Source organism: Haliaeetus albicilla, chromosome 22 (assembly GCF_947461875.1).
Source record: "Haliaeetus albicilla chromosome 22, bHalAlb1.1, whole genome shotgun sequence".
NCBI lineage: Eukaryota > Metazoa > Chordata > Aves > Accipitriformes > Accipitridae > Haliaeetus > Haliaeetus albicilla.
Genome location: NC_091504.1, coordinates 9,769,790 through 9,782,442, shown reverse-complemented (window position 1 = coordinate 9,782,442; position 12,653 = coordinate 9,769,790). Strand labels below are relative to the sequence as shown.

The window sequence follows — 12,653 nt, the reverse complement described above, 5'->3', positions numbered from 1 at the left end:
AATCAGTGTTTGGTTTTTCAAAACTATTCATGCTGCTGTTGACTTTCAGTTGCTCCCTCCTGTTACAAGCCTGCTGTTTGCTTTGCCTGGTGAACTAGTCATTCGGGTGAGAAACCCCCCTGGTCTTGCCTGACTCGAGAACTGTTTTGTTGCATATTCTGTGCCTTCGGCCTTTATCTCATGAGCTTTGAAGCAATGCCTTACCAAAGGCTCAAAGCAAGTCGCAGGTACGGTGCGGTAAGTTGTGTTTCCGCTACTGATTGTTACAGAACACCTCCAAGGGACTTGGGGAACTTTTTAGTAAGGTTCTGCCCGCTCATATGTCCGATTGAGTTGTTACACTTAGCAGAAAAAGCCGCATCTGTAAATCCTGACTGTGGTGTGTGAGCTGTGTGTCAGAGGTTGCCTCAGTCTCTTTGGGAGACCCTTGCTAATGGTGGCTCAAACGACAGGAACAGAGACCTGAGCAGCTCTGCTCGGAGACAGCAAGGTGAGAGCCACAAGCTGGGACTGGCAGGATCAGGTTGAGCATTAGAAGTTTTCCGCAGGCAGATGGTGCAGTGTGGGACAGGTCTCCAGAGCGGCGGTGGATCTCCATCTTGAAGGTTTTCAAGATCTGGCTGGACAAAGCCAGGCCTGACCCCTTCAGGGGTTGGCAGCAGTCCTGCTGCAAGCGGGAGGTGGGTCTAGGGACCCCTTCCACCACCACCCTGTCATTCTCTGATTGTTCTCTTGTTTCTTGCAGGAAGAAGAAGGTGAGGATGCAGATATCTCTTCTGGTCCCTTGGTCATTAGCCACAAGATGCCTTCTGCCCAAGCCTTTCATCACTTTGCTCCTCGTTACTCTGAGATGGGCTGTGCTGGGATGCAGATGAGAGATGCCCATGAAGAAAACCCCGAAAGCATCCTCGATGAACATGTACAGCGTGTGATGAAAACACCAGGCTGCCAGTCTCCAGGACCTGGCCGCCACTCTCCTAAGCCACGGTCCCCAGAAAGTGGCCACTTAGGAAAGCTGTCAGGGACACTAGGAACAATTCCTCCAGGGCATGGCAAGCACGCAACAAAATCAGGAATGAAACTGGATGCAGCTAACTTATACCACCATAAACACATCTACCACCACATCCATCACCACAGTGTGATGAAACCAAAAGAGCAGATTGAGGCCGAGGCCACGCAGCGAGTGCAGAACAGCTTTGCTTGGAATGTAGATTCACATAACTATGCAACAAAGTCACGAAACTACACTGAAAACTTGGGCATGGCCCCTGTCCCCATGGACTCTTTAGGCTACAGGTGAGTCAAGGCAACACCCAACGGGAGTTCCCAGAGCCATGGCTTCTCTAGAAAGCTCTTTCATAAATGCGCTGTAGCATGCTGGTGAAACAGGGTGGTTGAACCACGTTTTCTCGTGAAAGCCTATGCTGGGACATGGTTTAAGGGCCTCCCACTGCTCTTCCTCTTCAGAAATTGGTATGTCCCCCCATAACCCTTATAGACCCCTTTTCACCTCTGTGACCTGGTGCTGAAAGACACCCTCTAACCAGGATTTTTAATGGGCTTGGTTATAAAGTAGTTTTTCTGCTCCTTAAAGCAGTGGAGGTGCTTAGAAATTGCAGATGCTGGTCTACTTCCCTGTGCATCAGGAGTTGCTAAGTATAGGGCTGTGCCTCGGGGTCTGGGTAACAGAAACCAGTCTCCTAAGGTATTTATGAGAGGACAAAAAAGCCCTCCTTATTGCAAGGCCTAACTCATTCACCAGAAGCGCTCCTTTCTCATCCTAACAAAGTGATGGATGCTACGATGCTGGCGTGGCATACTGTCCCAAGGAGATGTTCTCTGGGGCAGGGGACCCTCTGCCCAGGAAAGACATATTGCTGCCCTACAGTCTTTTGTCCGTCTTCCTGTGGCCATTTGAATTCCTCTGTCCCCTCTGTGCTGAGGGGAGAGGGTGAAGATCCTTCTCTGCTGTAGGTTTTGCTAGTCCTGTTACTGGATGACTGCAAAGGTAAGAGCAAAGCCTGGGGCTTCCCAGGATAAGGGATGGCCATGGAGCAGCCACAGGGGAGACCTGTGCTCACCTTGAGCTTGGCTGGCTCCCCAAGGCTGTGGTTTTGGGGTGATGCTTTGCAGTGTACCAGGGGTGGGATATTTAGTGAAGGCAGGCAGCTGCGTCTGCGGCAGGCAGCTGCGTCTGCAGCAGGCAGGACCAGCTTTCCAGGGCGGCAGGAGGGAGGCAGAGCGCAGAGACAGCTGAAGCTAGCTGCTCTCTGGGGAGGGAGAAGCAGTTAAATCTGCCCTGTTTCTGTGGGGAAGGGATTGTTGCTTCAACAGAGCATCAGGCCACAGCATGCTCAGGCCATGCTGGATCAACCCAAAGCCCCATCTAGACACAGGACTTCTCTCTAGCACCGACTACAGCACGTATTCAAGGGGATTGTTTAAGAGGGCACATTCAAAGCTGTCCTTCCTCTGGCACAAAATCCCAGGTCTTGACAGTCCCCAGGTTAGGAGCTTCACAAGACAAGAGTTTGCATCCAAACAGTCTTGTTTGGCAGCCAGCAGTCTCTTGCAGTGGCTTGTCTGGCTCTTTGTTGAACCCAGCTGGGCTGCTGTCCCCCCAGGTCCCCACGGCAGTGTCTGCAGGGTGATTACAACCTGTGGAAAAAGGCTTCTTTCTGTTTGCACTGAATCTGCTGCTGGAGAACTTCATTTGATATCTGCTAGTCCTCATGTGGGGAGAAGCAAAGAAGTTGTCAGTTTGCCCTGCCTTTGTAGATCCCTCTCCAAGTTTTTTCCCCAGAAAATCAGCAAAGCTGTCTGAGGGCCTGTTACTCCTCTGTGGTGTTAAGGTTATTTTTCTATGTGTGTTAGTGAGCATGCAGAAGCAGAAGTAGGGAGGTCCTATGGACTAAAGCAGGTGGGTGATTAGGACAGTGGGGTTCCAATGAAATTACAGGCTGTGGCAATGACAGGCCAGCACGGGTGAATTCTGTGTGGCCTTGTGAGCATGGGGCTGCCCAGCTGGGCACACGGGCATGCATGTGGGCAAGGAGCGGTGGGGTTTCTGTAGGAGCCTTCACTGCCACCACAAGCGTAGCCAGAGTGTCAGTTACTGGCTGGTGTCCATCTGGCTATAGTGTTTGAGGTGGCTGTGCTTCCCAGTGCACGAGAGCCTGAAGAAGGCAGCCCCCCACCAGCCAGGATGCGATCTTCCACCATGATGTGAAGCCTTGGTTCAGGTTGGGGTGAGAAGCGAATGTTGGGTATGGCAAATCAGCAGTCTTGGGGTATCAGTGAATCTGGGGGTGATGGGTAGGGCTCAGGTTTCAAGCAGTGGTCTGACATGGAGAGGCAGCCGATGGATTGCAGCACCAAGATTAGCCTCCTGCTCTGAGCAGAGACAGGGGTTTTACACAACCCTTCGTGTGGCAGATCTGCTGGGCTTTTTGCCACGTTGCTGTGGCTCATTTGCCCAGAGGAGAAGCTCCCTTTCCCTGCAGGTGGCTGGATGGAGGACCCTGCTGTGCCTAGGTCTGGCTGGTCTTGCTCTTAGCCTCATAACTGCAGCATGGTTGGTTTGAGCTATGGTAGAGCCAGGGGTCTGTGGAAGGCAGCCAGGGCCACATCTGCACTGCAGGCAGCACCAGACCCCGGCAGGGCTGAATATGTCTGGAGGTAGACATGTCCATCCTCTGCCGCGCTCTGCCGTGGTGTGGCTTAGGCAAAGCGCTAATGTCTCAAGCTTTGTTCTTGCAGTGGGAAAGCAAGTCTGCTCTCAAAAAGAAATGTTAAGAAGACCGATTCAGGGAAAAGTGATGGTGCCACCTATGAGATGCCAGGATCTCCTGAAGACGTGGAGAGAAACCAGAAGATCCTTCAGTGGATCATAGAAGGAGAGAAAGAGATCAGCAGGCATAAGAAAACAAACCATGGGTAAGGGCTGGCAGAGTGAGGGGTCTTCACACTGTTGTATTGCATCTCCTGCACAAGGCTGTCCAGCAGTCTGCCTTGTTCCTGGAGACCTTGGGAAGACAAGAATTCACCAGGCACAAGCATTTAGACCCTTTGGAGACTGAGGATGCTCGGGGGCTCTAGGGGCTGGTTTTTCTGAGAGATGACTTGTGGCCATGAGGGGAGGTTGCAGCCCCAGGGGAATCTCACAAATTGCCACTATGGTTCCAGGGTGGATAACATGGCATGCAGTAGGTAGTATTTTTCCTTTAAGCATTTGCTGTGTGTAAATGCCTGTTACTCCTGCAAGGTGCTGGGAGAAACATAGGACCTACTGCACTTTAGCCATTGGTCCTGAGTAAGCAGTTTAGCGCAGCTCAGGGTTGTCAGTCATTTTGGCTTGCTGGGAGCATCCTCTGGGATGGCCTCACCTGCCTAGAGGGGAGCCAGGGACATGGCTGTCTCAGGAATCTCGCTGCAGTCAAACAGATCTCCTATGGGCACAGATCCTTAATCACAGTCTGGTCAGTCTGGCAAAAAACGGTGCTTGCTGTGTGTTGACAAGAGAGATCTAGGGTCTCATTCCCTCTGGCACAGCTGCACTGGTGGCTGAGTGCTGAGACTGCTGGTGGTTTCTTCTCTTGCTTGATGGTAGATGCCAGGGTGGGTTGCACTGCAGGCATCTGGGACCGAATGCCAGGGCCATGCGCAGTGCCAGGCTACCATGAAGTCAGGCAGCAGGTTCTGCCACTGGAGCTGGGGAAGGATGAGCACATCCTGGCAACATCCCTTTCCCTGGAGATGCCAACCAGTGGCTCATGGAGACGCTCCCAAGCTGGGAACGTTGGCAACACATGGGAGGGCATCTTCTGAGGCGATGTCATAAATGGTGGAGCTGCTTTTTGCTGGTTTTATTTTTATGTATTGTGCACTTGATGAGAGCCCATAAATGGATCAGTGGGCTTTGTGTCAAGGTTGGGTTGCTCACCCTGACGTCTCAGGGCTTGCTGTCTTGAAATCTTCTCTAGAGGTGGATGGTGCTCCCCTCTCCCTCAGAAGCCACACTGTAAGGAGCTTCGCAGTGGTGCCCATGGTCAGCTGCAGGAGCAGTAGGTCCATCTAGGAGTGACTGTGTGCCTGTGCAAAGCAGCTCGGTGGTCCATGTAAAACTTTTGTGTTTGTGTGTAGCTCTTCAGGTGCCAAGAAGCAGCTGTCCCATGATATGGTCCGACCCCTCTCCATTGAGCGACCTGTTGCGGTGCATCCATGGGTCAGTGCCCAGCTCCGAAACGTCGTCCAGCCTTCTCACCCCTTCATCCAAGATCCTACCATGCCGCCCAATCCAGCCCCCAACCCTCTCACCCAGCTGGAAGAAGCTCGCAGGAGGTTGGAGGAGGAGGAAAAAAGGGCTGGAAAACTCCCCCTTAAACAAAGGTACAGAAATAGGGTCTGATTGTGCGTGGGAGGGAAGGGGGAGACTGTTCTGAAGGTGGGCAGCTGGGGGAGATATCCGTGTCCTCTGCTCTGGTCTCCAGCTCCCAGCACCAGCTGGGTGGAGGCACATGCAGGGAGGTCAGAGAAATCTGCCTCAGTCCCTCTGATGTGGTGGTGCAAATGCCAAAACCCACCTTGAGGGCCTGGGCTTGTGGTTTGTGGATGAAGAGGCTGGAAATGCTCCTGGCAGGGTGGGGAAGGGACTGCTGAAAGCTTGAGGAGGAGCTGGGCAGGGGGAGCATGTCTAGAAGGCGCATGGTACAGGAGAGCTCTCTTCCCCTGGTACTTGCTGACTCTCCACTCATTCACACTCGCATGATGATTTCAAAGGTTGGTGCAGGAGCAGAATTCAGCAGGATGCAGCAGAATTAAGTGCAGAAGAAGAATATGTATTTGCTCTTTATCTACATCTCCCACAGGCTTCTGGCACAGGCTGCTCATGGCATCTGGATGAGAGCGCTGCGCTGTAGTCCTGCTGCAGCAGCATTGACTCGCTGCATGGCCGTATCCAAGTCACTGCATCTTTTTGTGACTCAGCTTAATGCCTGTTGCAGAACTAATTCTCCTGCTCCTGTGTTATCTTTCAGGGAACATTATTTGCAAGGCACGTGGAGCTCTCAGATTAAATGCATTTTGGAAGGGCTAGATAATTACTGTTAACAGCTAAAAGCACTTTGTCCATTAAAAACCTTTCACAACTTTATAGCTGTCTTCTGAAAACTTGAAACTTCGCAGTCTGACTCTTAGAAACACAAATGTAATTTTAAAAAGAAGCTCTTTTAATTGCCAAGCTCCAATTATTTTTGCATGCAGTGACCATGTAGCAGACTTCTGTGTATTTATGTCAGAGCATTGATTGAAAGCCAGGTAATTAGAGGGCTCTCCCAAGTCAGGTTAAGCCAAGTTTATTTGATCTACCTTTCAGTCAGTGTAATTGGATAGGGTTTATTAGTAGAGTCATTTATAGTTGTAATAAATTCATGCACCTTCCCCAGAAATGTCTAGATGCAGATGCACACTTTGGAAACACTGGCCTGGGCTATATGCATATGCAGTTAATACTGTAATAATAATTTGGCATGTATTGTAAGTGTAGCCTTTGTAGGAACCCGGTGGCATTGTGGTAAATGCCGTGCAGACCAGCGGGAGGACAGCCTGAGCAGTCTCAGTGCTGGGCTGCTCTGCTTACACTGCCTCTCCATGAGGTCTGGCTCTTCTCCCGGTGATGCAGGGATCCCCCTGACCTGCCCCATGTGTGGAAAAAACAGGGAGGCATGTTCGCCAGTGGGGAACTGCTCATGAAAAGCAAATGTGCCCATGTTCAGTAGCAGGCAAGAATGGATGCAGCAGTCCCCCAAGGGAGCCAAAGATTTCTGAATGTTGAAATCTGTCTGCTGGATTTTGGCAGGATCGGGTGCTCCAGCTGAAGCACGCCTGAGCTAGCAGCTTTTTACAGAGCTCCTGCTATGGTTAGCACAGGAGCCTGCCTGAAAATAGACCCCACAGCTCTTTTGAGAGCAGAGCAGAAACGGAGAGGGGAGCTCACATGAAAACACCATTTATTTCAGTCAGGAGCTTTGAAGAGCCCTGGGAAACTGGAGCCAGTGTCCCAGGTTTGTCAGCAGCCTTGGGGCAGCACACTGCCGGTGGCAAGAGGGGTGGAGGTGAGCCCAGAGGTGTCCTTGAGGCACTGGCTTGAGCTGGCTGCGGGAGGAGAGTGCACCGTGCCAGCTTTGTACGGCCAAGCTGACCTTGCCGGCACAGTTACCCGGCTCACCAGCCGCTCTCCTCCCGCACAGCCCTCGCCAGCAGTGGCCCTTCCCAACTAACTGCCTGCTGCCCTGCATGGGGGTGCCAGCGGCCCCGCTCCCACCCCAGCACTGCCCTGCTAGAAATAAAGGAGGCGCCTGCAGTGCCTGTACTGGGAATCATAAATGTTCTTCCAGAAATCACACTTCTATTGCAGAAAAAGCCTTTCTCTCCCTATTCTGCAGCATTTGAGGGGACACTGATCTCTGAAATAGCTACCTGGCTGCTGCTAGAAAGCAATGCAGGATTAAGTGTCCGGTACTGAATGACCTGCAGATCCAGTATGCCCAGCATTGGTGTCCCAGTGACCATCAGGTTTCTTCCATGTACAGCCAGGCTTTGAGCCATTTTCTGTAGCTCAGTGTCACAGTTCACTTACGTTTGCAGCTGGATGAAGTAATTAGTACCAGCTCTTCAGAGAAAATATTTTTGCAAGCAGTGAGAACGTTAGCATGATCTCAGTTTGGAATTAATTGGGTTGGGCCAAGCCTGGAAGAGGAGCAGAGCTGGCGGCAGGGACATCTCCCAAGGTAACGTCTGCTGGGTGCATTTCAGGCTTTCCAGGGCTGAGTTGGAGCGAGCTGGGCACCTCACCTCTGCATCGCAGTGAGGTTGAATTGGTGCTGTAACCCAGACTTAGTTTCTCTGTCATGGGTTATACAGCTAAGAAATCAGGACTGAGATGCAGATGCAGTAAGTCAGATGAGTGCTGCTGTTTCCTTACTGAGTAACATTTTGTGCTTGCAACAAATGCAGCAAAGGGTGGTGGTACCTGGCTGTGTTTCTGGGTCATGCTGCCACCCAGGAGATGGGTGCAGGTGGAAGCTCTAATGAGTCAGGGCTCAGAGACGGTCTGGTGGCCTGTTTGGGTAAGCTGTGGTCTCAGGAGATCTCTTGGCGATGACAAAAGCGGAGACAGTTGTGTTGCTTCATTCTCCTGAGAGGAGCTCTTGGAAAATTACATTTTCAGTGATTCCATATTCATCAGGCTCTGCTTCAGCCTGCTAGAGATCGGTGGCTGCGGTTTGGCATGTGTGTGTATTCTGTTCCTGGCCAGCCGGTCCCACTGCACGGCCTTGTTCAGCCCCAGAAGCTTGGGGGCACCACAGCCATCCACCCTTGCTTTGATTTATGGCAAAAGTAGGGGCATCCAAAGCCATGGGGATTGGTTTTAACTCTAGCTCTGTGAAGCAGTGCAGAGTTTCCACTTTTGGGGATCATTTTGGGCATCATTTTACAGCACACCTCTGCTCTGGGAAGAGGTGAGCGCTGGAGCCAGGCTGAGCACGTTCCAAAATGGCCTTTCAGGGATGAATTACACAGCAGGAAGAGGAGGAGGAGGAATGAGGCTCCCAGCCACCCGCATGGTCCCCCTCTCGCTTCTACCATGGCAGAGCCTGGGGGTGTCGTCTCCATCTCCCAAGGTGAAAGAGAACAGCGGCCCTGGGGGAAATGGCTTTGTTGCCTGCGCAGGGCTGTGTCCCCAGCCCCCCAGGCACACAGCAGCTCTCTCTTAGTCATGACTTGTTTCCAGTAGGATTAAGAGAAGCTTAGGGACTTTGAGGTTTTCCAAACCCCTTCAATTAACTTCTGGCTCGCAGGGTTCACAGAATTTGTCTGAATTTATGACCCATTTTTCCTTTAAATGCCTCTTTTTTTTTTTTTTTCCAAGGATGACTCAATTCCTTAATGTTTTTCTAGCTAAAGGGCATCCTGTGCTTTGATATGGGAATGGGAGAGGCTCGGAGAGCTCTGCTGGCACCAGGAGCAGACCCTTGCCTCTCAGGAGGCTGCATCTTCTCCAAAGGTCTTCCAGGCAGAGCAGGCACCAGGAAGGTTGTTCAGTTGAACTCTAGACCTCTCATGCCTTTAGAAAGAGGTGAAAAGATCACGTCTGGTCTTGGTTTGCAGTGCTGATGTTTACGTGGGCATGCCATTAAAAAGGTGCTCTGCCCGCAAGCCAATGTTTAAAGGTTAGGGTCAGAGTCATTTCCAAAACTGCGATTACCTCATGTGCTTGGCAAATTCTGGATTTTATAGCAACTTTCCAGTCATGTAAATACAAAATCATCTTTTTTACCCAGCGTGCTTTTAAAATAATTTTTTAAAGCTGCCAAATTTGTTTTATGTGACTTTGAAAGAGAAGGGTGCCTCTGGCTTAGACCACGCATGCCAAGTTACCAATTTGTGTAGGCTGCTCCAATGTTTGTGCAGCATTTACGGCACTCGAGATGAAAGGTTCTACAGAAGGGCAAAGTACCCTGCTTTTTATTATTGCTACTTTTGTCTACTTCTTAAAATGGGGTTAGGACTGGGCTGACGCTTTCAGTCTAGTGATGGCACCACGTAGCAGAACCCCAGTGTGTGGGCTGGAAGCAGAGACCAGACCAACATCCTGAGAGTCAGGAAAACACAGGAGATTTAAAGTCACTGAGGTTTTGGGGATGGCGGCTGCCTTGCCACTCTGTGCGGATGGGACGGGCAGCAAAGCCTCCAAGGACACATCGCGCTGGGAGCTCCATCTCCTCCGACCTCCATCTACGCTGGGAGAGGTGCCCAGGGGAGCCGCAGGGAGCAGGAGCAGTCCTGTCTGCACAGCCCAGCAGATGTAGGTCAGCGGAATGCCGTCCTGAGCTATTTTGGCCACAGCAGCAATAATCCCGAGTAGTCTGAGCGGTGTTTGTGTTACCATCCCCAAGCGTGCATCCAGTCCTGCGTGCTCAGTGCGCACCAGGAGCGTGCTGATGGTGACCTGGGTCTGCTGCCATGGGCCTGGGATGTTCTGCCTTGCCTGGAGCTTACCAATGACTCCTCAAGTCAGCGGTGCTGTGGGAAGGGCCATCCCCTCTCAAAGCCCGGGGACAGGTTTCTTCAGCACCAAGGGCCTGAGCTAGAACCTGCGCCCTCCTTGTAACTGCGGGCTGGCCCCATCCAGCCTTTCCAAGTGCCTTTTGCTCCTTCGCCAGTCTCAGCGTGTGGCTGCATGCCAAGAGAGCTGGTGGTCAGAGCAAAGGATGCTCCTGAGGGCCCTGGGTGTTAATTCGGCAGGTCCATCCAGGCTCTGCAGATACGGGCTGTTGGGCCTGCCCATGCTGGCAGGTGGGCTGATACTCAGCAGGTCGCTTGTATTTTTGCACAGCAGGTTGAAGCCCCAGAAGAGACCAGGCAGCGGCACATCCCAGCCGTGTGAGAACATTGTGGTCGCTTACTACTTCTGCGGAGAGCCGATCCCTTACCGCACCCTTGTCAAAGGGCGCGTGGTAACGCTGGGACAGTTCAAGGAGCTGCTGACCAAGAAAGGGAACTACAGGTAAGGGCATCTCCCCGTGTGCGGTATGGTGCCAGCAGACTGTCAGTGACCCCTGGCAGATGCCGCTGCCAGGATGCAGTGGTGTTGCCCCCACCAAGGCAAAGGAGCGTGATGGAGGTAGGTCAGGGGCTCCTGGAGGTCCCAACAGCCTTCCAGGGGGGCTCTTGCGAGGCATGCTACACTGGCAATGTGGCAGTAGAGCCATGGCTGTTGAAGAGGGAGGTTACAGGGATGGGGCAGATTGGGTTTTGTACCAGAAATGTCCTGCATCATGGTTTGCACCTTCAGCGGAAGCTGCTGAGCTGCCTGCAGGGTACTGTGAGGTCCTGGGCTATTGAGGAGCAGCAGCAGACGGTTCTCAGTCATAGTGTGAGGAGCCCTCCAATTTCCAGAGCCATTTCAGCTCCTCACAAACTTTCCACCAGTGAGGACAGGGAGTTTGGGTCCTGCCGGAGTCCCAAAGTAGCCAGGCATGGGGCGTGTAGCTCTTCAAGTTCCCCCTTCGAAGTAGCAGCTGCCATGGCAAAGCCTGTACGGGCGCCTCCAGCCACTACTTTTGGAAAAGCTCTGAATGGGCTTGGGTTCAGGGCTGGAGCTCCTAAACGTGCCAGCACGGATCCTGACCACTCTTTTTGCTCACTGGGTGAGGGCAGGGGAAAAAGTGTGGCTGCAGTTGCCTCCACATGCACCATGAGCTCAGGGGCTTGGAAGGGCTGTACCCACATTTGGGGACTGCGGTGCCCCCATGACCATTCACCTGCTCTTTTTTTTCCTTTCTGCCCCCATGTTTTGGGTTTTTCAGGTATTACTTTAAGAAAGTGAGTGACGAGTTCGACTGTGGTGTGGTCTTCGAGGAGGTGCGGGAGGATGACACCATCCTGCCCATCTTCGAAGAGAAGATCATCGGGAAGGTGGAAAAGATCGACTAAGCTCCAGGGCTGCCGAGGTGTGAGGACAGGACTGTGAAAGACTCTGGGACCGGAGGAGAGGGCCTGGGGCAGATGCTGGCAGTGCTACTGCCGCAGGTGCCGCGCGAGCCCAGGGCAGAGGGCGGCAGCCTGCTCCGGCACGGACCTGGGCAAGCTCTAGGTTGCCGGTGGACATCGTTTCACCTCGCAAACCTGCCAGTGGGAGCCTGGGCTCCCCTCTCCATACCGAATATAAGTGTAATGTAGCATTGTACAGTGCATTAGAAAGTGTAATATGACCTTGTTTACTAAAGCTGCATATTTTTGATATATTGTAATAAAAGGAAAATATTTCCAATGTCACAGTGCTCTTATGTAAATGTAAAACATACAGGTACTGCAGAACTCGCCCAAAGTGTACAGCCATCCGTCAGACTCCGTCTGCTCCTCGCTTTCACAGCACCCTGCCCCGGCCCCCAGTCGTGGATGGCTTCGGAGCGCTGCCGGGGCAGAACCGCTCTCCCCCCGCCGGCGTGGAAGGGGTGACTCCACTCCGGAGGGGCTGTGGTTCCAGCTCACCTCAGAAGATTATTGAGCCATTTGGAACGAGTCGGGGTCTCGCCTCCCTGGCAGTCTCAGCTGCTGGACATGGTAGGATGGGTTTTTTTTCCTCCTGAGCTTTCTTGTGACCGAGTAAATCCCCGAGGGACAGAAGGGTCAGGGCCAGCTCTCAGGGCTGGGGGCTTCCCACAGTGCAAGGGCTGGCTCGGAGCCGGGGCAGCAGGCTGGGTGCTGGCATCCCACAGCCCCTCGTGTTCATCCCCCCACCCCATGTGCCCCTGGAGAAGGGTTCGCTTCCCAGGAGGGTGCTGTGGGTCCGCAGAGGGCTGGCACCCATGTGCCTGGCGCAGACGTGCCCAGGCCCCTGGTGCCAAGCTCTGGCTTTGGTCAGGGGACTCTTTTTAGGAGAAACATAATAGAGCAGGGAACTGATTAGACACTAAAACTGAGGACAAGAAATGTCTTTTTAGGAGTTCTGTGTCCTTTGGTGGATTCTGTGTCTCAGGGGAGGCAGCATGAGGGCACTGCAGCCTGCTGCCAAGAGCAAGGGGGGGTGTTGATGCCAGTTTGTGGAGCTTGTGTAGGGCCAGGTCACCCAGCGGGGCAGCCGGGGT

At 52.7% G+C, this 12,653-nt stretch overlaps 1 protein-coding gene across 2 annotated transcripts in view; it reads left to right on the top strand.

The window, feature by feature from the left end:
• The window catches only part of AXIN1 (axin 1), a 73,271-nt gene extending 61,435 nt beyond the window's left edge, over positions 1 to 11,836 (top strand). Inside the window, exons 6-10 of one of the 2 annotated variants that reach the window (XM_069809808.1) lie at positions 746 to 1,299; positions 3,763 to 3,939; positions 5,146 to 5,391; positions 10,403 to 10,570; positions 11,373 to 11,836. In XM_069809808.1, the coding sequence (XP_069665909.1) occupies positions 746 to 1,299; positions 3,763 to 3,939; positions 5,146 to 5,391; positions 10,403 to 10,570; positions 11,373 to 11,499 (1,272 nt within the window). In that variant the 3' untranslated portion in view covers positions 11,500 to 11,836. Of the gene's footprint in view, positions 1 to 745; positions 1,300 to 3,762; positions 3,940 to 5,145; positions 5,392 to 10,399; positions 10,571 to 11,372 lie in introns of both variants that reach the window. The other variant, XM_069809807.1, reaches the window with a different exon arrangement.
• Positions 11,837 to 12,653: the final 817 nt, after the last annotated feature.